This window comes from Trematomus bernacchii, unplaced genomic scaffold, assembly GCF_902827165.1.
Source record: "Trematomus bernacchii unplaced genomic scaffold, fTreBer1.1, whole genome shotgun sequence".
NCBI classification, from domain to species: Eukaryota; Metazoa; Chordata; class Actinopteri; order Perciformes; family Nototheniidae; genus Trematomus; species Trematomus bernacchii.
In genome coordinates this window covers 1,387,760-1,413,651 of record NW_022987732.1, presented here as the reverse complement: position 1 = coordinate 1,413,651, position 25,892 = coordinate 1,387,760, and the positions used below count along the sequence as shown (strand labels likewise).

Sequence of the window (25,892 nt, the reverse complement as noted above, 5' to 3'; positions counted from 1 at the left end):
TTTTTATGACACACACACACGCACAGTGTTCATAAAGCACATATACACACACACACACACACACACACACACACACACACACACACACACACACACACAGCCATCACAATGCAATGTAGTGAGACTGCAACCTGTAAGTGTGACATGGACACAAACACATGTAACCCTCATAAGCATACAGACTCTGGGAAATGTAATCTATGAAAATGTGCATGAACACACAAACAACCTGCAGTATTGACACATTAGAAGTGTTTTAGGGTCAGCTGTCTGTGCAGGTGTACTCTCTCTCTATATATATATCTATTGGTCAATACGGACATTTCAGAGGTTGTTAATACCCAATAGCACACGGCTGTTAAGCAGAATAGTGCTCATTGCTAAGGAGGATCAAGAGAGAGAAGGAAAGAGGTACAGAGACAGAGCGCTGGACGTCAGAGAAATCACCAGAAGAAGGCAGACAGGAAGCAAACACCAACAGGAACACGGTATTGGCTCTGGCATTATTTAGGACTTGTTAGTGGAAGAGAAACTGTGGACAGACTTGGACAGTTACAGAAAACATCGATCAGTGCTGCCGTTCATTTTAAGTTACGTTGATGTCACAGTTCCAGCCTTGGTACGCAGCGGAGCGGTGGATTGTTTCCTTAGCGGTAGCTCAATAAAATAATTTCGATTAATAATAGGAGTCAAGTCTTTGGTTTATTTAGTATGTGGCCATGCACCGCCTCGCTGCACATTATCCCTTACGTATGTGATGTATATCAATGAAATATTCTATAAGTACTTTGTACATCCATTTACTCTCACTCAGGTGTGTACATTTTGATTACCTTCTACCCAGTTCACGTTTAATCATACTTAACATTTGGGCAGCCAACTGGCCCCTACATTACGCACTACTGACACAAAACAGCGCATGCTCTTTTTGGAGGAATATGATGGAAACCATGACAAAGAAAAAGAGATGCAGCTCCAACAAATCTGGGAAAGTATTTACTCAAGTGTTAAGCTGGTGGAGGGCAATTCCTAGCATGTTTTTTGTGTCACATGCAAGACTGTATTTATACGCTAACGGTTTCAATAGACATTTTAATTTTTTAAGATCATATGGAGATCATATAAAAATCTAAAGTGCCTCTCATCATCATGTCCTACATTGTCCCACACAACCCTACCACCTGGCCTGTTGGCACCTGGTCACCCTAAGTAAGAGTGTCAGGGATGGTAACAGAAAAAAACACTGAGAACGCTTGAGTTGTAAAGTGTAAAGCTCATCAGCAGTGGCAGATTCAGCGCAGATGTTGGAGGCCTGAGGGAGCGGCCATTTTAATTATGAAACATTCTGGGGAAAGAGTGTGTTCGCGCGCGCGCGCGCGCACACACACACACACACACACACACACACACCCACACACACACACACACAACACACACACACCACACACACACCACACACACACACACACACACACACACACACACACACACACACACACACCACACACACACACACACACACACACACACACACACACACACACACACACACACACACACACACACACACACACACACACACACACACACACACACACACACACACACACACACACACACACACACACACACACACACACACACACACACACTATATAGATATGCTCACGTATGAACATATAAAGCCACAACAGGCTGCTTAACAAGTCTTTAAATTGAAGAAGAGGGGAAGAGTTAAGGACTTCAAATGCTGATTGGTATTTTTATTTGTATAAATAGTCCCAGATATATTAAAAAATATATCTTTCCTTTGTTGGTTTATTTACTCTCTACACAAGCAGGGGGGCTGCATGAGGAAGAAGTTAAAAGGATGGATGCAACTGGAGAATATAAGGGATTGACTGAGCAAATACAGCTGAGGGAAATAAAAAATGTAACTGTTGTCTATCGAGAAAACAGAAAGTAGTTCATCTTATGATCTGCAAAAAATTATCGCAAGATAGGTTTTTTTTTAATATAAAATTCATCCAAATAATTAAATGGACATGCACAGTAATAATACAATCTTAACGTGACACAGAAGCAATGTCATGTGACACGTATGAAGTGTTTAAATTAGGTTTAATTAGCTTTTAACACCTCTTAAATGTGATGCATGTTGACATAAGAACTCCATATTTTCAGCCACACGTGATCTGATTGTTTGCCAAATACTCACGTGAGAGTAAATCTCAGCAGACACCTGTCAATCATGTTCCTCTCGCTGTCAGCCTCATTCTTGTCAGGCAAGGAAAAGACAGTCAAAACCTGGAGGAAAATGAAAAACAATATCTAAAAATAGAGAGATCTGACACCGGCATGACTGCACATTGTGAAAAGAGACTCTCAAAGGTCAGGGTTTGTGTCAAGTCAAAATGCCCTTGTGTAAAACACTTGACCCCTACTTCCTCACTCGCTGTCAGACGTGTTTTCAGAAGAAGCATCGGCAAAATGTAAATAGGGGATAGGGGAAAGTCGAGGGCAGCAACAAGAGCTGAGAGGTTTGAAAGTCAGATCTAGGACTCTTTCCAATTTGGAGGAGTTTCCTTTCTGGGACAATAAAGTATATCTGTTGTGTAAGATCAAGTTCTCTCAAAAGAAATTCGCTAACACTTTATATTAAGGTACACAAATTCACCATCAACTAGTTGTTATTTAACATGCATATTAGCAGTATATTGGCTCTTTATTAGTCAGTATTATACACTTATTAATGCTTTATTCTATATGACCATATTCTACAAGTAATAAGCCATTAGTTAAGAGTTCTAATTAGTGCTTATTTATTGTAAGCAAGGAAGTTGTTGTACATGAGTTTTAGTCTTAATATGCTCTGCTCAATATGGGCCTAATAAGGCAGCAGTACCACAAGAATAGTAATTCTCCCATAATAACACTTAACAAATATGATCTATTCTTATGTAACAAGACATGAAACTATAAGTGTTAATTGTGTCTAAATAACTAAAAATGTGGTATTTCTAACTCAGAATTCCCTATTTTAAAGTGAAGTCTTATTCATAACAAATAAGCTAGTAGTTTGACTCTAATATGTTAATTAACAACTAGTTGATGGTGAATAAGTGTACCTTAATATAAAGTGTTACCAAAACATTCAAATAAACCTTTAAGTCAACATGCCTACCTGAACAAACGTGTGCACAAAGTGTGCTTCACAATGAGTCTTCCAGAAGATACTAGCTAGAGTATTAGCAGTAACCATGGTCATTGTTTATGTTCATAAAGATACTTTTTAAGGAGTGATTTTTGAGGGATGCCCCAAGGAACAGATCAGTGTTGCCAACTTGGTGACTTTCCCCAAGTACTTTTCTTAGCAAGTTTTGAAGCTAACACTGCTAGCTACATCAATCGGTTAGCATCATCGGCCTGGGTTTTCTGGTTTGATAATTTAAAAATATGACTTACTCTTGTTAGTTTACCCAATTGTACTTACCCAAGCTTTAAAAGGAAATGTATAATAACCAGTAGTTATATACAGTAATAGTAAGGTGTCTCTAAAAAAAAGGATTAGATAGATAGATAGATAGGTAGGTAGGTAGGTAGGTAGATAGACAGACAGACAGACAGACAGATAGATAGATCGGTAGATAGATCGGTATATAGATCGGTAGATAGATAGATATATAGTACTTTATTGATCCCAATTTGCGAAATGTTTGCGTTGCAGCAGCGTAAGAGAAATTAAGACACAAGAAATAAACAGTCCAAAATATTTCTGAAATAGAAATAAAATAAAAACGGCATCCCTCTCCATGTTAGCATTACTAGAGGAACGCCTGTTGGTCGGCCTTTACTAACGTATTTTATGTTGTAGAACAAAATAAGGAAATCTTGTAAACTTGTGTTAACCGCAGGCCTTATTTCAGGCTTCGAACCAAAAACACAACTTCGAGACGAGAAAACCGGAAGTGGTAACATGCTGACTCATTTCCAGGTTGTAGGACTCATTCCCGCACCATGCACTCTATGGAGAGCTCGGTCCACCTCTTGCCTCTGAGACACTAAACATTTCCCCAGCTCCGCCCCCTCCTCTTCCCATCCCACATAATCACCCTCTGGCTCTTTATCCCTCTCAACATCCTCGTGGTCAATCTGCCGGACTACGACCCCCCCTCCCACCCCCTCACCAGATGACAGCGCTGGTTGAGATTAGGTTTTCAACAGGACTCACATTTTGCACACACAGATGCTAAAAACAACCAAAAACATGTTCTCCCCTCATGACGATGACGTGCCGGGCAAAAAGCCCCTGGTTCAGGGCTTGCTGTAGCAAATTGGATAAAGAAATACAAAAAGTAATCCTATGGCTCCAAAATGAAAAATGCAGCGTCAATCCAACACGGTTCACTCTGTAACCATGGTGATTGTGTATATTATAATGTACTTCTAACATGTAGAAACATAGTTTAACTGTATCACAAGTAGATCAGTTACATTTAATGTACTTTGAATGCACTTTAATACAGGGGTATCTTCTCTTGCACTTGATGTATCGATGCTGCTATTTTGTATTATCTTTTAAAGCATTTCTTTATATAGACATTCCTTAAAATTAAATCACATTGATAAGGAATGATGTGATAAATGTTTGACTTAAAGGTAGGGTATGTAATTCACTTCAGAAACACTTTTTGTTATATTCCATGGAATGCTCTTAACATCCTGATTGCAATGAATAAATTAAATGCTTTGACAATAAATATATACAAATATTTCATCTGTGGAATCTGTGGCGCTGTAAAAAGCACGACCAATCATCTGAGCCGGCTCGGCTAAAATAACTGGATGGCCTACCTGCCTGTCAGCCTTCCATCTGTGCACAAACTTATCTCGTGCCCTCATTGGTCATGTGCGCTTTCGTGTGTGTTGGAGGAGGGGCTCTGTAAGGAAGTCTGAAGGAAGGGGCAGATTTTTTCCGGTTGTGTATTTTCAAATTCTAGCGCACTCGAGCTGGTTTCTCCATTCTTACCTACCCTACCTTTAAAGCTTAAAAATCTAATAAAAAAAATATATTCCCTGATTTCCTACAAGTCATTTTGATTGATCTAATACTAATTTGTATGTTTAACTTAATTAACATTTATTGAATTATACATATAAAAAAAATAACCTGAAAAGAAAAAGGTATTCTCGTTTAACCACAAACGATCAAAGAGGGATACATAAAAAAAGACTTTTACAAATAAAAATGAGACACACCCAGCCTAGAAAGCCTGTGATGTCACTGGTTCACACACACAGCATTTCACACACTGACGCTGTGCAGATGTTATGTCGCGGCGTCTCTAATCCCAACACAAAGGCAGGAGAGACACGAGCAGATAATCCAGATCCTCCCGGAGCTGCAGTCTGACAGGAAACAAACAACAAAAGCAGAACACACAGAAACAACCTTCATCTCCAGATTACCGTTTTCACCATTTACTCGATCCATCTGTGTTTTTACGGCACTATAATACTCAAACACGATGTTTCCTTTTTCTATTTTAAGAGTTGAATAAATATAGTTTGAGTTAATCCTGCTCTCATAATCGAGACCAGCGGTGAAATAAGTGCACAGATCATTTGTTTACGTTACAGCACCAGCAAAACATGTAGAAATACTATTACAAGTCCTTCATTGATTGCATGTATATTTTAAAAAGGGGCCTATTATGCTTTTTGGGGTTTTCCCTTTGCTGTTTACGTTTGTGTGCATGTTAATGGTCTGCAAAGGCTAAAATCTCTAAGCAGTTGACCAATCACAACAGAGCCGGCCAGCTAACCAATCAGAGCAGACTGGGCTCTGGTTTCAGACAGAGGGTGAAAAGAGGTGCTGCAGCACAGGCAGTATGAGAAAAATAAAGAGCTTTCTGAACATTAAAGCATGGAGACAGTAGAGGCACGAAATAGAATACAAATATGAACCTGAAAATAGGGACCCTTTAAAGTCAGCTTTAAATATTGAAAGAGTGTGCAAAACCTTTTTCCATTTGGATTTGGGCACACAAGCTGTTTGTAAAAGCTTATATTGCACCCTTTTATGTTTGTGTTAATGTCCCACCGAGTTGTTAATGCAGGTTTTCTTTAGCAGCATGAGCCAATTTATGTGCTCAAATGTAATGCAGTGGCTCGAAGTCACACTGTGCCGGTTAAGCTTCTGACCACAGTGTGAACCAACACATGTTTCCTTAACCTGGATCAGCCTTTAAAACGGGGTTCTCACCAATGACTTTTCCATGACCTTTACCTGATTTTCCATGACCAAAAAAATTACTCTTCTCAGCGGTACCACTGAAAATTGTTTATTTTAACATGGAACAGGAAAATAAGGTCTGCATATGAAACATGTTGTGCCTATCTAAAAACAAATCAAATGGTAGGCTTACTAGCTTCTACACGCTAAAGCAACTCAAATCTCTCACCAGCAAAACACCTCGACAGTTAAATGCCATTTTACGCTTCATTACTATACGATACAGTATTTATTATCATTATAGTATTACTATTTCGGCGATTAGATAAAATATAAATTATATTTGATGCAACTTTAGTTATATTTCCATGACTTTTCCAAAACTTTGGGAAAAATATTGTTTTCCATAACTTTCCCAGGGCCTGGAATTTGCATTTTGAATTTCCAGGTTTTTAATGACCGTACGAATCCTTTTAAAAACAAAATACAAGCTTCCACTTCTCCCTCGTAGGAAAGGGTAAGCGTGTGGGATTCAGGCCGTCTTATGGAAGGGAAATGTATTAAAAAGAAAGAAATCGGGACATCCATCTCATACAAAACACAGTTTATTCAGTGTCTAGGTCCAAGTACCAACAGACCCCATACAAAAGAAAAAAAAACAACATATGCTACAAACTTCCAAAGAACAAAGATAACTTCCATCTACACAAAACTTTCTCCGTTAAAAATACATTACCATTAACACAAGAGTATCGATTAAGGATAATATATGTTGGGGGTGGTGGGGGGGGGGGGATTTCCGTCATATTTAAGTGACATTACATAACAAGCCTGGATAAGATGCTGAATGGGAAAGGAGTCGAATGAGAGTGTGTCTTAATCCTCCAGCAGACAAGAAAGAGGGCAACAGTCAGTGATGCAGCAGTCATGTGGGCAGGGAAGGTACAAAAAGAAAGGAGAGGTAGCGAAGGGATGCGCAGAGAGGTAGCAGAGAGCGAGAGGAAGATTTCTAGAAGAGGTAGCTAGCGGACAAACGAGGAAGAGGTAGCAGAGATGCTAACGGTGCTAGCGAAGAAGGGAGAGGAGTGGTTTTAGTCACAACTTCTAATCAAACAACCTTGTTGGAGATTATTATCAACCTGCAGACCTCACACGTCTGTTTTATTAAAAAATTATTATCCGTCTATTGGTAGAAGAATATCCCACCGCATGTTCCTTTAAAAGCCGTTCTTGATCTTTGGATTGCTCAACAGTCGTCATGGAATTGTGATTGTTCAATTTTGAGCATTTTAAGGATTTCCATGATCCTTGGGCATCTGCAGAGGAATATGACCAAAGCTGCAGATCAGCTACTTATTGATGTTCATGGTTACCGAGTCCATCTGCTGTTTGTACATTAACTTTCAGATTGAATTTTTAACCCAAAATTGACAAAAAGTAGATAAATAATGGGAATTCAAACATTGAAAATACTAGAACTGCTGAGGAATATTCTGTAATACAATTAAGATTAGTACTATTGGATCTTGTAGTGAGAATATACCAAATATCTGCTTGTCATGGTATTACATCTCTTGACAAAGAGAATATGGCAGATTATTTTCTCTACATTTCAGGCAATAAAAAGTCAGAAATGATGCTGATTTCTACAAATGTCTATTTTTGTCAGGACAAACAGTCCGAAACTAAAATATTTTTTGTCCAACAACATTTTAGGACCAAGAAACTCTGAAAATATTCTCATTTGAAAACTGTAAACAGAGAAGATTTGTTATTTTTTGCTTGAAAAATCTCAAAATGTACCAGACTAATTCAGTTCTGTCGCTCGACTACTCGATTAAAGCTCCTTAAATAACCATTTGGTGGTTGTCCTCGTTGTTTATGCACTTTTTGCATTTACTTAACCCTCATCAGTAACAGAATTTAAAACTAAGGCGTGGAATCATGATTGCTTACGATGATACACAGGAATGAGGATATTGCTTCCTGTTGCTCGTGGCTAAAAAGCAAACATGGCTGTGCATTGAAGTGTGTGTGAGAGAGAGGTGGGGTTAGCGAGGTAGGCAGCACTAGGCGTGTGAGCAGAAGAGGAAGGAGAGGAGGGGGTTAATCGCTACAGTATCAGCACCTAAGAAACATCTAGAAGCCCAACGCGCTGTTTCAGTCGAGCCGCATCACACTACCTCTCTTTATAAGTGTGTTTTAATGCATGTGTGTGTGTGTGTGTGTGATGGTCCAGTGCTTTGTGGCAGGGTCAGGCCGAGTCGGTGTGTGTGTGTAGCCTCCAGTGTGAGCCTCAGCTTAGCTTACATTTCTGTGTGTGTTTGTGTGGCAGAAGGATAAATACAGTTTTTCTCTGTCTTCCCTATTATGGCGTCTCGGTTTGTGTCTTTTGATTTTAATGTTTTTTTATATTATCTTCAACAAATCCGCAGCCATAAATAGATTCTTCCTTTGTTATAGATTAGCATTATCATAAATAGTTATGAGGCTTTGTGTTCAGAGCCAAACTCAGACAGAAATCAGAGATGGTTTTGGTTTGGAAAATAAGATGTAGTATGCAGCCAATCCTTTCCTATTTCAATTCAGACAGGAGACACTTTTGTTTGTCGAAGATTATACAAACAATGTAATCATATTCAGCCTGCACCCAGTTGGGACAAATATGTCCAGTAGCCATATTTGTTTGGGTCAAGGAACAGCGATGTACCTTTTAAAACAGATATAAAAAAAGACAACTTTATTTTAGATATGACTTTTTGTGGCGAAAGAGACTTAAAAATGTATTTTGCTCTGCCATGAAACACTTGAACACACATTCACAGACACACATAGAACTTCAGTGTATCACTAAAAGAGGGGCAAGAGGTAGATACTCGACAAGACCAGAGCAGGCTGGGTCACCTGTGTGTGTGTGTGTGTTTTATTTATATTCATTTATATCTTTATGTGCTGCTAAGCCTCCTGCCTGTGTGTGTTACAGCTCTGAGAGCACACACACACACACACCCCTGCATGTCTCTCTCTAGCTCCCCCTAGTGTTCAGCTTGTAAAAAGAGGCACCAGACACGAAGAAGTGTGTGTGTTTAGAAACAGGAGGGGGTTACAGTGTGATTTAAACATTAAAAAGGAAAGGAAAAAATGAAATAGACACTTTTTCTGTACACACTCATTCTCTCCAGTCTTCATCCGAGCAGAAAACAGTGTTTATTACTAGACTACCCTTGCCACTGTGCCCTGAGAGGAACTCTGGGTGGGTGTGTGTGTGTGAATATAGGGTTACCCTTGCCACTGAACCCTGAGTGTGTGTGTGTGCGTCCTGTAATCAAATGTATTGTCGCTTTGAGGGAAATATGGCGAGCCAGTAGCAAAGGCCATCAAAAAGATGTTACGAGATAGTTTTATGTGTGTGTGTGTGTATGCGTGTGTGTGTGTAGGTCTTAGTTGTCAGCCACCCGTCCGCTGGTGGGCGCTGGAGGACCCACAGGCACCACAGGGACCGCCTCAGGCTGTGCAGGGGGGGGGCCGGGGTCTGGAAAACAGAAAATATGTAGTTTTTAGATCAGGAGAGGAAGAAACTATTTATAAAAAGGTGAAGGAAAATCCAAGATGGTTTCCAAACTGAGGGCAGACCGGGCGGCAGGTCTAAATCTGTGGGTGGGCTTTTGATCTCTGACGGCGGGCCCAAGGTAATAATAATAATAAGTGATGCGGGAATATTAGGTTATTGATCTTGCTGATTAATTCCAAGCAAATCTCCCTATCTATATGTAATAATTGTAATTTTGACACTCATTTACATGCAAAGAACATGTCAATCATTCAAAACCTCAACGTAAACACAAACAAGCTTGTTTATTTTGAATAGTTAAAGGTCACCTATCATGCTATTTTTAGGCAATAGCATAGGTCTCAGATATAAATATATAAAAAACATGTCTATGAAGTGTTTTGCTCCAAATACCAAACAGATCACCCATTCTAGCCATGCCTCATATCCCTCTATTTCACTTCCTGTTTCAAAAGTGCTGGTTTTGGGTATAAAGCTATTAAAAAAATAAATGATAAATAAAAAAGGAGGGGGCTGAGCTCATGCGGGACCCGGCAGCTACTGTCTAAACTAAATACTGCGGTGATGAAACGCCATATCATGGATTATCAAGGATTATTTCTGAAACAGTATGGAGCTCAAAGGCTTTCTCTCTTGGCGGTTATACCACAAGGTGAGTTCCTTTTTATTTCCTGCTTCTTCACACACATGCTGTCCAGTACAGGTTAGCTCTGAGTGTTAGCGATGCTAATGTAAACACAGACCATATTACGTCCAAAACAGTCGGGCATTGTTTCTGATAGCAACGTTTCTGATAGGGCCGTGGGTCCACATTTCAGATATTACGTCATATCGGACGCAAATCTGGATCAGCTCCGTTGTACCCCCGTTTTTAGAGATTTGGGTACGGAGGAAAAGAGAGAGGGTTTTATTTTCTGACGCTGCGTGAATACACACGGGGACACATATTTATGTATAAAAGACATCAAAAAGTGCATTTTGCATGATAGGTCCCCCGGCTGGCCGGGTCCCATCGGTTTTTGATTAAAAAAACAAAAGTGAAATGTTGGCCTGACCAGATTTACTTTAAATGTTCAATAAAGTCTGAAGAATAAATTATGTCGAGCAGTTAAACAACATTTCCCAATTTATATTCCTGGATAGCCAGAAAGTAAAGGTTATTCAGCTGTTTTATATTCCAGGGTTTCCCACACATAGACTTTACTTGGGCGGGCTGCCCAGGTATATTAACGGCCGCCAAAGTATATTTCGCGAGCCATTTCATTTTTTTTTTTTTTTTTTTTAATCCGTCCGCGAGCACAACGCCATCTGCGATCAATGTTCGCTCTGCTATCGCGTGAAGGGTCTGCTAACAAGAAGCGTTTTCTATACTTATTTGAACATGTATTTATTTTTCAAAATGATAATTTCTTTTTTGTTTTGTAAAAATCTTTTCCCAGTTTTTTTTTTTTTTATAGGATATGTATATTTCGGTTAACCGTTTTTTTGGGGGTCGAATATTCGAATATACATTTGCTTTCAAATTCCCATCCCTAATGAAAGAGGGGGATTTGCACTCACACATGCCGTTGGGAGCTCCAGGGTGGCGTGGGGGCATCATGGGAGGCATGCCGCCGGGGGGGGGGGCCGGCAGAGGGCGGGCCGGGCATCATACGACCCGGGATCGGCTGGCCGGGTCCCATCGGTCCTGAACATATAGAGGTGACGATTCAGACATGTGGAGAAATTGTGGAGAGGTTCCTTTTTTTAAGTCCCCTTTAGGCAGAGGTGAGAAACAACAAAGGGTTTCGTTGTTGGGTTTCTTTACTGGTCACAAATAAATCTTCTTTCTGTTTTAATGCAAGTATTTTAGAGTGAGTGATAGAGGGGAGAATCCAGAGTGCTCCGATTGCTAATTTTCCGGCCCGTGACTTCATTTTATGTGGCCCCGCAAGAGCTTGCAAAGAATATAATATGTTTATTATACGGTTACAGAAGCACGTTGCCCATAAACTACATGTCCCACAATGCATCTCAAATTTGCCTTTTTCTCAGAATCTGACGTTTTTTTCAAAATATAACTTTTCTTTTTTTGTTTTGACTTTTTAAATCATTTTGTGTCATTCTCACTGAAGAGACTTGCAATTATTTGCCCTAGACTTCTGCTTTCAGACGTAATTAATTATGAAGTTATACCCTATCCGATAATAATCCAATGCAGAGGCAGTAATGTAATATAATCAGGGGTGCACATAACAGGTACGCATGCGCGGCAACAATCTGAAATGCGTACCGTCACTTGTGTCACAAAGCGCATTTGCTTACCGACGTACTTGTGAAGCTTTTCCAGAAGGCGGTTAGATCACCGGACGACAGAGTCGGTCTCCGTGTGCACAGACAGGGCAGCTGTTAACGTCGGTCTGTACAGCAGCCCTGCACTAAAACAGCTGATCACAACGTTCAGACGCTCTGTGGTCACGAAGCTCTGTACTCCACTACCACCACCACCCCCGTTGACATTCGCGAAGCTCTGTACTCCACTAACACCTTAATTGTTGTCAACCTACTTGGAAATAAACCTGTTTCTGATTCTGATAAAACTCTCTAAAAGCAGGAACAGTGGCCCCCTGCTCCGTCTGTCTCTCACCTGTCTGTCCCGGGTGGTGGGGGCCCATTTGGTGGTGTCCCATGGAGGGGTAGCCGGAGTGCATGACAGCCCCAGGAGGAGCCACTCCATGGTGGGTCATTGGTGACCCGTGGTGAGGAAGGGGCCCTCCGGGGTGCATGCCTGATGGAGGGGGTCCAGATCCAGGAGCCTGCCCCTGCCCTTGAGCCTGGGCAGCAGCAGCAGCAGCCGCGGACGCCTGCTGCTCCATCTGCTGCCTCGCCTTCATCTCGGCGTATTTGAGCTGCTCCATGTGGAAGGCCTGGCGCTCGGTGAGCAGCTGCTGTCGCTGGAGCTCCAACTGTGAGGAGAGAGAGGAGGAAACGTCAAGAAAGATGACTCTTACCAACACCAAGAATAACATTCTGCTCTCTAACATTTGCTGGGGAGTTAAGTAAAGTGTATTTATGTAGCCCAAATTCACAAATTACATATTTGCCTCAAGGGGCTTTACCATCTGTAGAGTACAACACCATCTGTGCTTGGACCCTCGACTCAGATTAGGAATAACAACATTTAAGTAAGTAAAACATTGATGAAAACCTCAGCAAAAGAAACTGAGGAGGGGTCAGATGGATAGACATGTAATAGATGTCATGTGCACAGAATAAGCAATATAATAAATGTACAGCATTGATAAAGAACGCAGTTAAAGATACATGTTAAAGATGTCTAGAGGGGAATGGGTGTTGACCCTACAGAGTCCATGAGAGGATCACTGGGTCTTAGGGGTGTAACGGCTTACATATTCGTACCGAAGATATTCGGTATGGGCCTTTCGGTTCGGTACCGAAGTGTACCGAACGAATATAACGTTTAGCGTAAAAAATTGAGAACGTGAAAAAGTTTTTTGGAAGTAATCTCAGGTGCGTTCAAATTTAGTCAGTAGTTTGAGGAACTGTCGAAATGGCGAACGCAGATAAAGTTGAGCTCGAAAATCCTCCAGCATCATTGAAGTCTCCGGTTTGGGAACATTTTGGTTTCACAGTTACGTGGACAAGGATGACGGACAAAGACAGGTGGACCGAACCAAAGCTGTTTGTCGGCATTGTTCAACTTAAATTGGTTACGCGGCTGGAAATACATCAAACTTGCACACTCATTTTGAAAAGGCATCACCCGAACGTGAATATCACCGGTACCAAAAGAAAAATGACTGAAGTGCAAACCCAACTCCCACTAGCATTTAAGCCTCCACCACTCGCAAAAAGTTCAGACCGAGCCAAAGCTATTACAAACGCCAAATATCCTTATGTTGCCATGTTAGCAAAGCGCTACCTGGCTGTATCTGCTACCTCTGTCCCTAGCGAGAGGGTGTTCTCCACAGCAGGAGACATTGTTAGTGCCAGCATATCTGCCCTTTCGGCAAGCAATGTGGACAAGTTAACAAAAATATTTAGTGATAATTTTTTCAGCTCTACCGAAAACGTACCGAACCGTGACCTAAAAACCGAGGTACGTACCGGACCTAAATGTTTGTGAACCGTTACACCCCTACTGGGTTTCCTTAGCCAACTAAAGCAGCCTTTTTTGCATTTTAATAGTCTGCAAAGGCTAAAACCCCAAAGCTAGAAAGTCTGAAAGGTTTCCCTGACCTTCTGTCATCTTCAATAATCTTAGAAATATAAAAACAAAAGTGTTGGCATGGCTAGATTCTAGCAGTCAGATTCTCTAAATTATTGAATAAAGATCCTTTTTTTCCGGTTATATAAAGCTCAACGACAGTATCCTGCACATTTGCACACTTCAGTGGCGTCGGAGGAACTGGTGCATGTGAAGACTCAGTGTAACACCGTCCTGTGTCCTTTTTCTGTTCCGTTCTGATCCCGTGTTTTACAGCATGGCAGCAGCAGAGGTTTGATTTATCTCCAGTCTTTGGAAAGCTTATGTAAACCAGAGTCCTTTTCATGCACTATTTACAGCTGTGAAACTGGGCTGCACTCCCAATGCCTCCTCCACGATGAAAACACAGTTTTACACTCTCACTGGCGTCTCCAGGGAGTGTCCACTGGCAGGACGGACACACACACACACAGCTGAGGGCTATTTATTCGCGCTGAAGAGGTAGGCAACAGTTTCAGTTGCCTGTCTATAAACAGTAGCTGTGCTCTGGAAAATGTTTGTTCTCGATTCACATCCTTCACAAAAGAAGTGATTCGGTGTCTCCTCTTGAATTACTGAGGAAGATTTAGACTCATTTAAAAGCCACTTGTTCAGTAGCCAACATTTACCAATGAACTCCGAATGTTTACCTTCTACTTGCAACTGGGTGACAGAAGGTCGGTTTTGGATAGTAACAGAAATCTGTGGTTTAATGAACCCGTTAAGCCCTGAGCCTGAAGCTCTCAAAGCAACTATATATGAACTCCGTTATTGACATAAATATGAAGATGGATTATCAGTAATCATTTCAGACACATTGGATTAACCTTCAGCAGCGGTTTTATCATTTTAATGCAATTGAACACAACTTTTGATCAAAACAACAGCTAAGGGTAAGACAATGTCCCGTTTTTGCTCCGTAAAGCTCCGTGTTGTGATGTCTGTGTTTGTTTCCCCTGTCGCGAGTTCTGATCGCTCAGTGATGATACTTATACCCCTCGAATCTGTGGAATCTCAGCTTGCTAATCGATATCTTGTTTGTGCAGATCTGATATGTAATAAGGGTATTTATACCTAGAGTTCTGTGCTGAGTGCGTTAGCATTTTTTCGCTCAGGGCTAATTTAGACGCTTCTTGTGAGACTTGTGTTTTGCTTCGGTAAGAATTGTTCGTATCGTCAGTTAGCTGAGTTTCTTCCCGTTAAGTGAGTATGACACATTAATAGGTTTTTAAATGTTAAGGGGGCCTCCGGGTTCAACAGGTTAAAAGGGGACATATGATGCTAATTTTCAGAGGGATGTTAGACTTTGCAGACCATTTACATACACAGAAACCTAGAACAGGATATTTCAGGATAGAGATCACCCCAAAAAGCATAATAGAGCCTCTTTAAGGTTAAATGTCGTTGGATTAAGCCCCAACATATATATTTACACTTTAGTGAGAGGTGCTACGTGAGCCTGCTGCCTCTTTAACAGATCTCCTTCATTATTAATAACCGTAGCTGAGAGCACTAACTAAGTGTGTAGTGGTGAAATGTTAATGCTTGAACAGCAGCACAGGGTCAAAGTTGGCCGATATCATTTAATCTCCAATTCAACACTTGTTATATGTAAACTGCTTTTTTTCAAACTCACAGCCTCTTTCTCGCGGTCCATGATGGTCTCCAGCTCCTCGAAGTGCCTCAGCTTGATCTCCAGCTTCTTCATCTGCGTCTCCACCAGCAGAGCCACCAGGGACTTGATCTTCCTCTCCTCCACCGCCGCCAAGTGCTGTGAGGAAGAACACGAACCATCAGGATCTGATTCATTCCCTAAACAATTTGCACATATGGTACTCACACTGCCTCGACATTTAAAAGTTATAAAACAACAACTTTGCACACTTGCAGCTGTAAGTAAACCATTTTCCAATTTGGATCTATAAAGTAGGGCTGTGCGATTATGGCAAAAATCATAATCACGATTATTTTGGTCAATAATTGATATCACGATTATTAAATACGATTATTCATTGACTTTGAAAACATCCATTTATTGAACTTTTAAATACACATAATAATTTGAACAGTATCTTTTTAACTGTTGATTTCCCCGAGCGTATAATTCAACTGAAAAACCAATACAAAAATAAATGATACATTTATATCTACATTTAAATAAATAATATCAAAATAATAAATACCAATAAACAAGATCAACAAATATTTTGGAGCGCACTTCAACAAGCTACTAAACATATATAAATATGATAAATACAAATAAATTAGATCAAATATGTTGCAGTGCACTGTCACAACCTAGCAAAGCAAAAATAATCGTTTTTTTCGATTATGTTGTTTTCGTAATTGTGGCAGGCCAAAATCGTAATTGCAATTAAAATACGATTAATTGCACAGCCCTACTATAAAGTATATCTAAATCCAATCTAATGTTAAATACTGTGATTACTCTTACATTTTTTTATATTATATAATGAAGTTCATCTCAGGAAATTAAATGTACTACGTTGAAAGACTTTTTACACATTTCCCACATCCTGTGCAATTATTCCTGGAAACAAACAGAAATTCTAATATATACTAAGAAAACCGTAGTGCATTAAAAAGGAGGCCAACACAATTATGAGAACAGCATTTCCTCACTCTGCAGTTATTTTTGAAGAATTTAAATAAATATACTCTGTTTAAACGCTCTCTAAAAAACCAAAAACACCACTATTTACAGATTGCCCTTAACAAAATATATGATTCCAACATAAAATAAGATACATTTTTCAGCGCACTCAAAAAGGACAAAACAATATAAAAGCAGAATGTCTACTCATGAAGAAAAGAGTGAAAGTTGTTGCTTCACGTCTTCTGCATTCCTGTCTATTGTGGCCATAAGACACAAACTCAACAGGATCCAACCAATGACTTTCAGCAACGTTTTCAACATGACAACAAGGTGAACTCTGGGTAAATCAGATGTGTGTTTGCACTCCTGTAATCTCACCTTGGCCTTGGTGGCAGCAGATGCCAGAGCAGCGGCGGCCGCGGTGGCGATGTTCCCCTCTCCGATGTCGTGCTCCAGTTTCTTCCTCTTCTCCTCTACCTCGTCAGTAACTGCCTTCTCCTCCTTCTCCTTCTCCGGCTCCGAGGACGACGTCTCCATGGACTCCTCTTTGTCTTTGTCTGACAGGGAGGGAGACCGAGACTTAACGACTACTTTAAATTAAACAAGAAAAACCTTCTGCACTCCGGACCGGGCTCTCGTATATTACAAGTAGGAGTTGATTAGTTATCTTAATTGACACATTGAAACAAAATACTTTAGTCAAATCTATTAATTGTTAAAGAAATGTGTTCAAAACTATATATCTTTAGGTTGGACTGTTGGTCGAACATATTAAAGTATGTAACAGCATTACTGACAATTTCTTTTAACAATGTATTGATAACTGGACAAGATAGTCGCTTGAAACCATGTAATCTTCATTATGAATCGATATTTAAATGAATAGTTATTTGCTGACTTATTTACGAGATCATGGAGGGGTGCAGGAATGAGTCCCGAAACCTAGAAATGAGTCAGCATTCTAGCAGTTTCGGTTCCCAAAGAATGTTTGTGGCTAATACAGGTTTAGTTCTACGGGACACGAAATGTCAGGGTGTTCTGTCAGGGAAGTAATGATAACTGCTAGGTCAGCACACAAAAACACATCCTCCAACATACAACGATGTACTAGAAGCTTGTGGATTTATTTGAGCATTTGATCCTGATTCTCAGTGTTACCTGCTGGAGCCGCCTTGGCATCCCCTCCCTCTTCACTCTCCTCCTCGCGCTCCGACGACTCGGACCCCTCCTTCTTCACCTTGTCCGCGGCATCGGTCTTGTCGCTCTTCTCCGCAGACTCGCTGGGCTTCTCCGCCTCGTCCTTCAACTCCGCCTGAAGGAGGAGGAAACAGAGGATAAGTGGCCGTGTCAATGCCACAGGTGAAAGAAAATAGACTATGTTTAAAAGCTTAAAAATGTGTTTGAGAAAAGATAAAGAGAGATTTTGTGTTGCATGAAAGCTGCATAAATGAGAAAATGAAACACCTTTGGGTTGCAAAAGCACCACTAAACCCACTGAAAATATATAAAATGGTCTTAGATACGTGACAAATGGCCTATATAAACAGGGGTGCACATAACTTTCTTAGTGAGTTACTCAGATGAGTACCAGGAGACAGTGTTTGGGGGGGGGGGGTGCTAAACACACCAACGTTAACAGCAGCCGACTGTCGTCCAGTGATCTAAGCGCCTTCTGGAAAAGCTTCACTTAGTGACACAAGTGACGTTACGCATGTCAGATGTTTGCCGCGCATGCGTACTAGTTATGTGCACCCCTGTATATAAAGTAATTGATAGTGACTTAACAACATGAAATAATGAAGTAATAGTTGGTAAATGTGGTTCTAATCAGGTGGCATGGAAATATCGTGATCCTTTCCACTTTTTGAACGACAAACGCTGTGATTTAGAAAGAGTCGGACACTGGTTAATGGATGCTAATGAGGAAGCTATTAACAGACCGATCTGACAAGCTGGGACAATGTGATCGTAGAAAAAACTAATGTTTATCAGATTGGCCTTTCAGGACCAAGTAAAGTCGAATAAAAAAACTGTACTTTTAGAAACAGAGTAGGAGAAAGGTTTAAAAATGAAAATGCATCAGGAAGTTGTTCAGCCTTTCTCTTTGGGAAAGGAAACTTTATATTTTGGGACAGTTTTAAAAGATTTATGCATTTGATACGACTGCCACGGACAGGGTAGAAAGTGCTCAGTGACAGACGAATGAAAATGTTTGTCTTCATTTTGACAATAAGAAATGGTCTATATACTGAATGCTTTGAGTACTTATTAGCAGAGGTTACCGTCATGTGGTTCACTCGCTAATGCAAAGCAAAACTGATTGTCTTTGACATTTAGTGCACATGTAAAAACACAAACAAAGCTTACCTTATCGGCCTGCTGGGAGTCTGTGTCTGCGTCCATCTTCTCTGCCTCTGGGGTTTCTGCAAGAGTAGAGGAGACTTGAGAAACATGTCAGACTGAAACTGATCAAAAAAGGGTCCAGATTTTTTTTTTTGTAGCTTATAATGCTGCTGCTTAAAACCAAGGGCAAGGGCAAGGATCAGATTGCGTTAACACATGCATATTCAGACAAAGAAATTACAGATTAATAAAAAAAATTATACGACTAACAGAATGGGGCAGCAGTGCTTTATCATCCAGTTTGATTTTAAATGCATTTATAGATTTATAGAGGGTAAGACCAGCAAAGAAATCGTGTTGAAGTGAATAAACTTTTTTGAGAGCAGGAAAGGTTGTGAAGCATTTGCGCGCACACACACAGACACACACACATGAATACATGTGTACAGTTGAGTGTTAAACTATGTCACGGGTGCACTTGAGCGTGTGTTAAGTGTTTGAATATTGATTTCTGGGATGTGTGTGTCGGTCAGATGCTTCAGGCCACTCTACACATTTAAGCTATTGATTGTAACTGTGGCTCAGGAGGGCTTTAATTCAGGTTGAGCAAATGATTGGTGTGTGTGAGAGAATATGTGTGTGTGTGGAGGAGAAGGGAGAGGAGGAAAAGATCAAAAGTGAAAGAGAGGGTGAGTGAAATAATTCAAGAAAGCACAGAGAGAGAGAGAGAGAGAGAGAGAGACGGAGAGCAGGATTGAGAGTGGAGATGAGAGAGAGAGCGAAGAGAGACGAGAGAGAGATGAAGAGAGGGAAGAGAGAGAGTGAGAAGAGATCGAACGAGAGAGATGAGAGGAGATGATAGAGGATGAGATGAGAGAGAGAGAGAGAGATAAGCACATGGTAGGGTGTGATGACCCAGTTTTCCCCCTCCCCCACCTCTGCCGCTGTTGTTTTAATCCACTGGTGCGAAAACACACACCAATGTTAGTGTGTCGCTAAGCCCCTGCTGGTGAAAACTGACATGTGTATCGCCCACAAATGTCAAATCATCTTCCATCATATTTAGGAGGATAAAAGACGGTCTATTCTATTCCAAGATGGAGGAAACAAACAAGGATGGGAGGATAAAGAGATGCTTTCCACTCCTCGAACATGCACACGCACTAACACTTCTACTGCTACTATCTGCTGCCCTCCTGTGGCTACATACGTTACAACACATAAATAGTAATACATTTCATGTGTATAAAACTAAATGATACGTTTCAAGACTTGGAAAGCTTTACACTTATGTACCATTTTGAGGTACCACTCTACTGCTGTTTGGAGGAAATATTGTACTTTCTCCTGGACTACATTTATCAGACAGCTTTAGTTACTTCTCAGATTATGAACTAAAATATATATCTAAGAAAATAAACTGAAAAAACAAATGGGCCATTACGCTTAACGAGTACTTTTACTTTTGGTACTTTAAGTATATTTTGATGCCAAAACCTTTCGTACGATTTTGATTGCATGACTTTCACTTTTAGCAGATTATTTTTACAATTAAATAATAATAATAATAATAATAGATTCAATTTGTATAGCGCCTTTCAAGGGACCCAAGGGCGCTTAACATGGTGAACAAACAAACGGGCAAAGTAATAAGGTACTTCTTTAACCTTTGACTACAGGCGACAAATATTTATACATATTTCATTTAGTTTAAAAAAACAAACTCGTGCTTCTAGTTTTCCACACTCGTCAGGTTCTGCTCACCGGACTTCTCCGGTTCCTCGGGGGCGGTGCCGGCGATGCCGCTGCTCTCCAGGCCGAAGGCAGGGGTCCACCTTCCCGGTGTTGCGGGCCGCCTCCTGCACCTTCTTCACGTGAGCCTCCACCAGCTCAGCCGGGACCTCCTCACGCACACGAGAGAACTCCTCTGCACACAGAGAGCATGTTTATTAAGTCAAACTTCAAAACGGACTTTAATCGTCTATTTTTTTACTGCAGTGAGAGTTGCCTAAGGTATTTCGTTGTACTTTGTATAATGACAAGATATATTCTATTCTAATATTGATATGGGTATGAGAACTGGACCATTAATTGTAATCACAATATGGATTAGTGCAATATCCAATTCACAGTACAGCGCAATGTTTGATAAAGGCAAAATATCTACTTAAGAATCACAATTGCAAAATTGGTCTAAATAATCCCACTTGGTATTTCCCCCATATTTTGAATACATAATGCACATGTGTCAAACTCAAGGCCCGGGGGCCAAATCAGGCCCTTGGTGGATTTAATTTCGGCCCGCAGGATAATTTCTAATTACTATTAGATCTGGCCCGCCGGTATATTGCACGCACACCTTCACTCAATCCTGAGGGTCTCCTCAGCTCAGAGCCTGACCCCAAACATTGATGAACTTGCACCCAAGATGAGATGCCAAGTATCTGGCTTGAACTAGCATCACAGAGCAGCACACTGAGTTTAATGGATGTTTCCTTCTGCACTTTTTCTCTCACGACAGCAGGGCATGTTTGGTCTGTTTCTTTGAGGGAAATTGTTTTTTTGAAGCTGTTGTTGGCCTGTGGAAAAATGTAATCATAAGAAATGACTCTGCAGATAGAGCCATAAGAAATGAATGCAACTGATTATTTAATGTTTAATGTTGTTTTTATAGGCAATAATTTAAGCTTTGTTAGTTCCAGGTTTAATATGTGCAATAAGTTCATTTCAATAAGTTTTGCAATAAACATTGAACCAGTCCAGGCCCTCGACTAGTACCCATTTTTTAATTTTGGCCCACTGTGTATTTGAGTTTGACACCCCTGGCCTAATGGGTACAATTACTATCTTGCATTTGTAAGACCTCATTATCTATAAAGGATTGTTTTAAGATAATGTTTATTCTTTAGTCAATGTATTTAGAAATTAATTATTTTAAAGTTTTTAAGTTTACAGCCTCGAATGCTCTAATTTTTGTGATTTACAATTGTTTTTTTATTATAATTATTGTACGTGCATCTGTAGATCTAAATCAACTAATAGAAAAAAATGAATCACATAAAATGATTAATGGTTAAATATTCACTAGCAGTATTTAAATCAATTGAAATTAGCTCCACATGTACCAGCTGTGATGAACACAGTTAATGCAGTGGTGCAACAGAGTGACTGCTGCCACCATTTCCATACAGAGATTTTTTTTAGGCTTGCAGTTCATTTAATTTTAGGACTATAAATTAGTAATTTGGTACGACTTCAAATGGTTGAACTTTGGGAAGCAACTGTCAAAAATAGTTATCTATCAGTTTCATCACATGTTAATATTATTTATATATATATACACATTTCCACAAATTAACAATAGATATCCAATAGAAAGTTCATAAATATCTAATTTGCAGAGCTCAAAAGACATTTCAAAAATGTGACTCAGCAGTTTTATCCTCCACCCCCATCAGTTCTCACCTAGCGCTGCCTTGGCTGCAGCAGACGCCACCCGGGGGTCCACCACGGAGGCGAGGAAGGCCACGGTGCTCATGACGGGGTTTCCAGACTGGCTGAAGGGGATGGGCTGGTAGGCCAGAGGGCCCAGAGAGGCCTCGGTGCTCTCCATGTACGGATCCTCGATGGGCAGCCGCAGGAAGTGCAGGATACACTCGTCCTGGGTGCGCGACCCGATGTGCTCTGACACTTTGTTCCAGTCGTCCTTGAACATCTCCAGGGCCTGGAAGGAGTGGAGGGGGGGGGGGGGGAATTAAACACGTGTCAGTCTTTATATCTGGTCAGTATGTAATATTTATAGGAGGTTTGCAGGAGAAGGAGGACAGAAATACAGATTAAAGGGTCGTAAGGAAAGAGAGGATGGAGTTTTATGTACTGTGGAAAAGAGGGGAATTTAAATGTAAAGGTGAGAAAAATAAAAAGTCAAATAAAAAAAAAGGAATAAATGAAATACAGGGGCTTAAAAAAAGAGTTTAAGAAGGAGGAATATGAAGGACAAGTAGGTGAGAAAATAAATACAATTGAAAAGGAAAACAGGTGACGACAAGCAAGTAAAATAACCATCTTTAATATCCATAAGTATTCATGACAGCTGATTAGAGGAAGTTTCAGCGCTCAGCACTCACACATATTTACAATTCAGAGTATTATTGTAGCTTTCTTTGGTCTCTAAGGTCTTTGAGACTCACCTCCAGCAGCAGAAGAGTCTCCTGCTCGGTCCAATCCCTGGTGGAGTTGGTAGTTTTGCCCTGTGAGGAACAACAACAAAATCACATTAAAATAGCAAAATAACCTCCAAGATAAGTAGGAATATATATGAATACCCGTTTAAGCTTTTTTTTTTACAGTTTTTTTTAATTAACTAAGTTTTAAGAAATCATTCCACCACCTTTCAAAATAAGTCAAACTAGAACAATTTATAACTTAACAGGTTTTAAAGCTAGTAGCATGCTGACCTTGAGATTTTTCTTGTTGTAGAGGTCGGAGCGCAGGCCGTAGTTCTGCAGGTCGATGGACTTGTCTTTGATTTTGTCTGCGAAGTTTGGCATCTGCTGTTGAGGGGGAATCTAGAGGGAGGAAACAACACATGAGCAATGATGGCGTGGTACTTCTGCCTGTGGAGACATTAAAGGGGACCTATCATGCAAAATGCACTTTGTGATGTCTTTTATACATAAATATGTGTCCCCGGTGTGTCGGGGAACTCACGCAGCGTCAGAAAATAAAACCCTCTCTCTTTTCCTCCGTACCCAAATCTCTAAAAACGGGGCTACAACGGAGCTGATCCAGATTTGCGTCCGATATGACGTAATATCTGAAATGTGGACCCACGGCCCCATCAGAAAAGTTGCTATCAGAAACAATGCCCGACTGTTTTGGACGTAATATGGTCGGTGTTTACATTAGCATCGCTAACACTCAGAGCTAACCTGTACTGGAGAGCATGTGTGTGAAGAAGCAGGAAATAAAAAGGAACTCACCTTGTGGTATAACCGGCAAGAGAGAAAGCCTTTGAGCTCCATACTGTTTCAGAAATAATCCTTGATAATCCATGATATGGCGTTTCATCACCGCAGTATTTAGTTTCAGACAGTAGCTATACCCAAAATCAGCACTTTTGAAACAGGAAGTGGAATAGAAGGGATATGAGGCATGGCTAGAATGTATATATTTTTATATATATATCTGAGACCTATGCTATTGCCTAAAAATAGCATGATAGGTGACCTTTAATACCAAATTCTACTGTGTGTTATAATGCTAGCAGTAAAATAAGATATGAACAATACGCTGAATTGCACTGAAGCGGTCTCAATCGTTTTCTCCAATTTAACGAACCCTTTTTATTCTTCTTTCACTTTGTATATATTTCAGTCAGTCTTACCGGAGGGGGTCTGTGGTTCAGGGGAATGAGGCCAGAGGGTGTGTCAGCCAGCACGGTGAAGTGGGGGGTGGGTGGGGGTCCCATGGGCAGCGGGCGACTCTCGGAGTCCACCTGGTAGTTCACCAGACCCCACTGCTCCAAGAAGGCATGAACCCTGGAGAGAAAAAATATATGATAAATGTCATTTTTGTCCAGATTATTTCCATGTATTCATACAGAGTCAATTCTGTGGGGATTTTTCAAATGTTGTTGATCGAGTCCTATGAGGAAATGTATACATCTTGAGTGGCACAGTGGGTGTTAATGGTATATTGTTGGTTTCCCGATGTTTAATACCACAAAAACGACATGTCAAGCAATAAATAAACATATTTCAAAATGTATTAAGTTAGCATTTCAACTACATTTTGTACTTTTTGAAATAAAAACGCTTGTGGAATGAAAACAGGAAATCATCTCCTTCATTCTTTTATTGAAAATGTAAATTAATTGAAACTGAACTAAATAAAGATGTTCTGCATTGTCTCTACAAATGTTTTTCTGTTTTTTGGTAAAAACAGGGGAAGGAGCTGCCTTTGCAGAAGTAATATAGATATTTGGTTAAATTACAAACTTGGTAAAAAATAAACCCTGTGCTCACCTCATGATGGCACAGACGTCTCCTGTCAGGTTCCTGCGACAGGAGGTGGAGGTGAGGTACTCCTGAGGGTTTAGCCGGTACGTGTCGATCATGAAGTTACGGTAAGCCAGGAATCTGTGAGAAGAACCACAAAGAGATTAGTATGACAAGACAGGAAACAGATCATCATGAGTCTACATCAACAGATTGTACAATAATTATACAAGTATATGACACATGTCTACTGTGTTTATATGGAGCTTACATCTCTGGAGTTTTGGACTTGTTCTTTCCGTTGAAAAACTCGGGCAGGGCTCTCCTCTCGATCTCATGGATGCTATAAAAGAAAAAAACATTTCGGTTAAATACTTAATGAATTTAGGAGTATTCATTAACTATGGCTCATTGTTATCTGCTATATAATGACAGGTATAAATAAATACTTATACTATATCTAAGGTGTGAATTAGGGATGCTCCGATCGCCAATTTTGGGGCCGATCACCGGAATCAGTATCGGCCGATACCGATCGCCGATCCGATCGAGTGGGGGCTATGGGACCTTCCATTGAAGGTTAGCTCAGTTAATGGGGCTCATTCATTGGCGCTTCCACAAACAACCAACATAATTATTACATTCAAATGAAGTAAATTATTCAAGTTTACATTAACTTTGGATAATAACACGGGAGAAATGAGCGGAAGCGCTCTCTTTTCCTCTCTCCTGACAGCCTGTCAGTATCTCATGCAGCTCACTGATCCAGTAATGAGTGACCAGACAGTGAAGAATAAATATATGTATAACTAATTTAGCTTGTTCCAGAGGTAGATAAAATAGCTAAGTGTGTTAGGTCTAACTCTTAGTGTGTGTTCTGC

General features: G+C 40.4%; 1 protein-coding gene across 1 annotated transcript in view; it reads right to left on the bottom strand.

The window, feature by feature from the left end:
• Window positions 1-6,822: 6,822 nt before the first annotated feature.
• The window catches only part of LOC117494779 (SWI/SNF complex subunit SMARCC1-like), a 31,101-nt gene continuing 12,031 nt past the window's right edge, over window positions 6,823-25,892 (bottom strand). Inside the window, 16 exon segments of the mRNA XM_034145738.1 lie at window positions 6,823-9,767; window positions 11,367-11,430; window positions 11,432-11,493; window positions 12,433-12,751; window positions 15,689-15,823; window positions 17,048-17,226; window positions 17,828-17,981; window positions 19,037-19,092; window positions 20,777-20,840; window positions 20,842-20,939; window positions 22,478-22,736; window positions 23,203-23,262; window positions 23,470-23,580; window positions 24,399-24,552; window positions 25,039-25,152; window positions 25,283-25,354. Coding sequence (XP_034001629.1) covers window positions 9,676-9,767; window positions 11,367-11,430; window positions 11,432-11,493; window positions 12,433-12,751; window positions 15,689-15,823; window positions 17,048-17,226; window positions 17,828-17,981; window positions 19,037-19,092; window positions 20,777-20,840; window positions 20,842-20,939; window positions 22,478-22,736; window positions 23,203-23,262; window positions 23,470-23,580; window positions 24,399-24,552; window positions 25,039-25,152; window positions 25,283-25,354 — 1,993 coding nt within the window. The 3' untranslated portion in view covers window positions 6,823-9,675.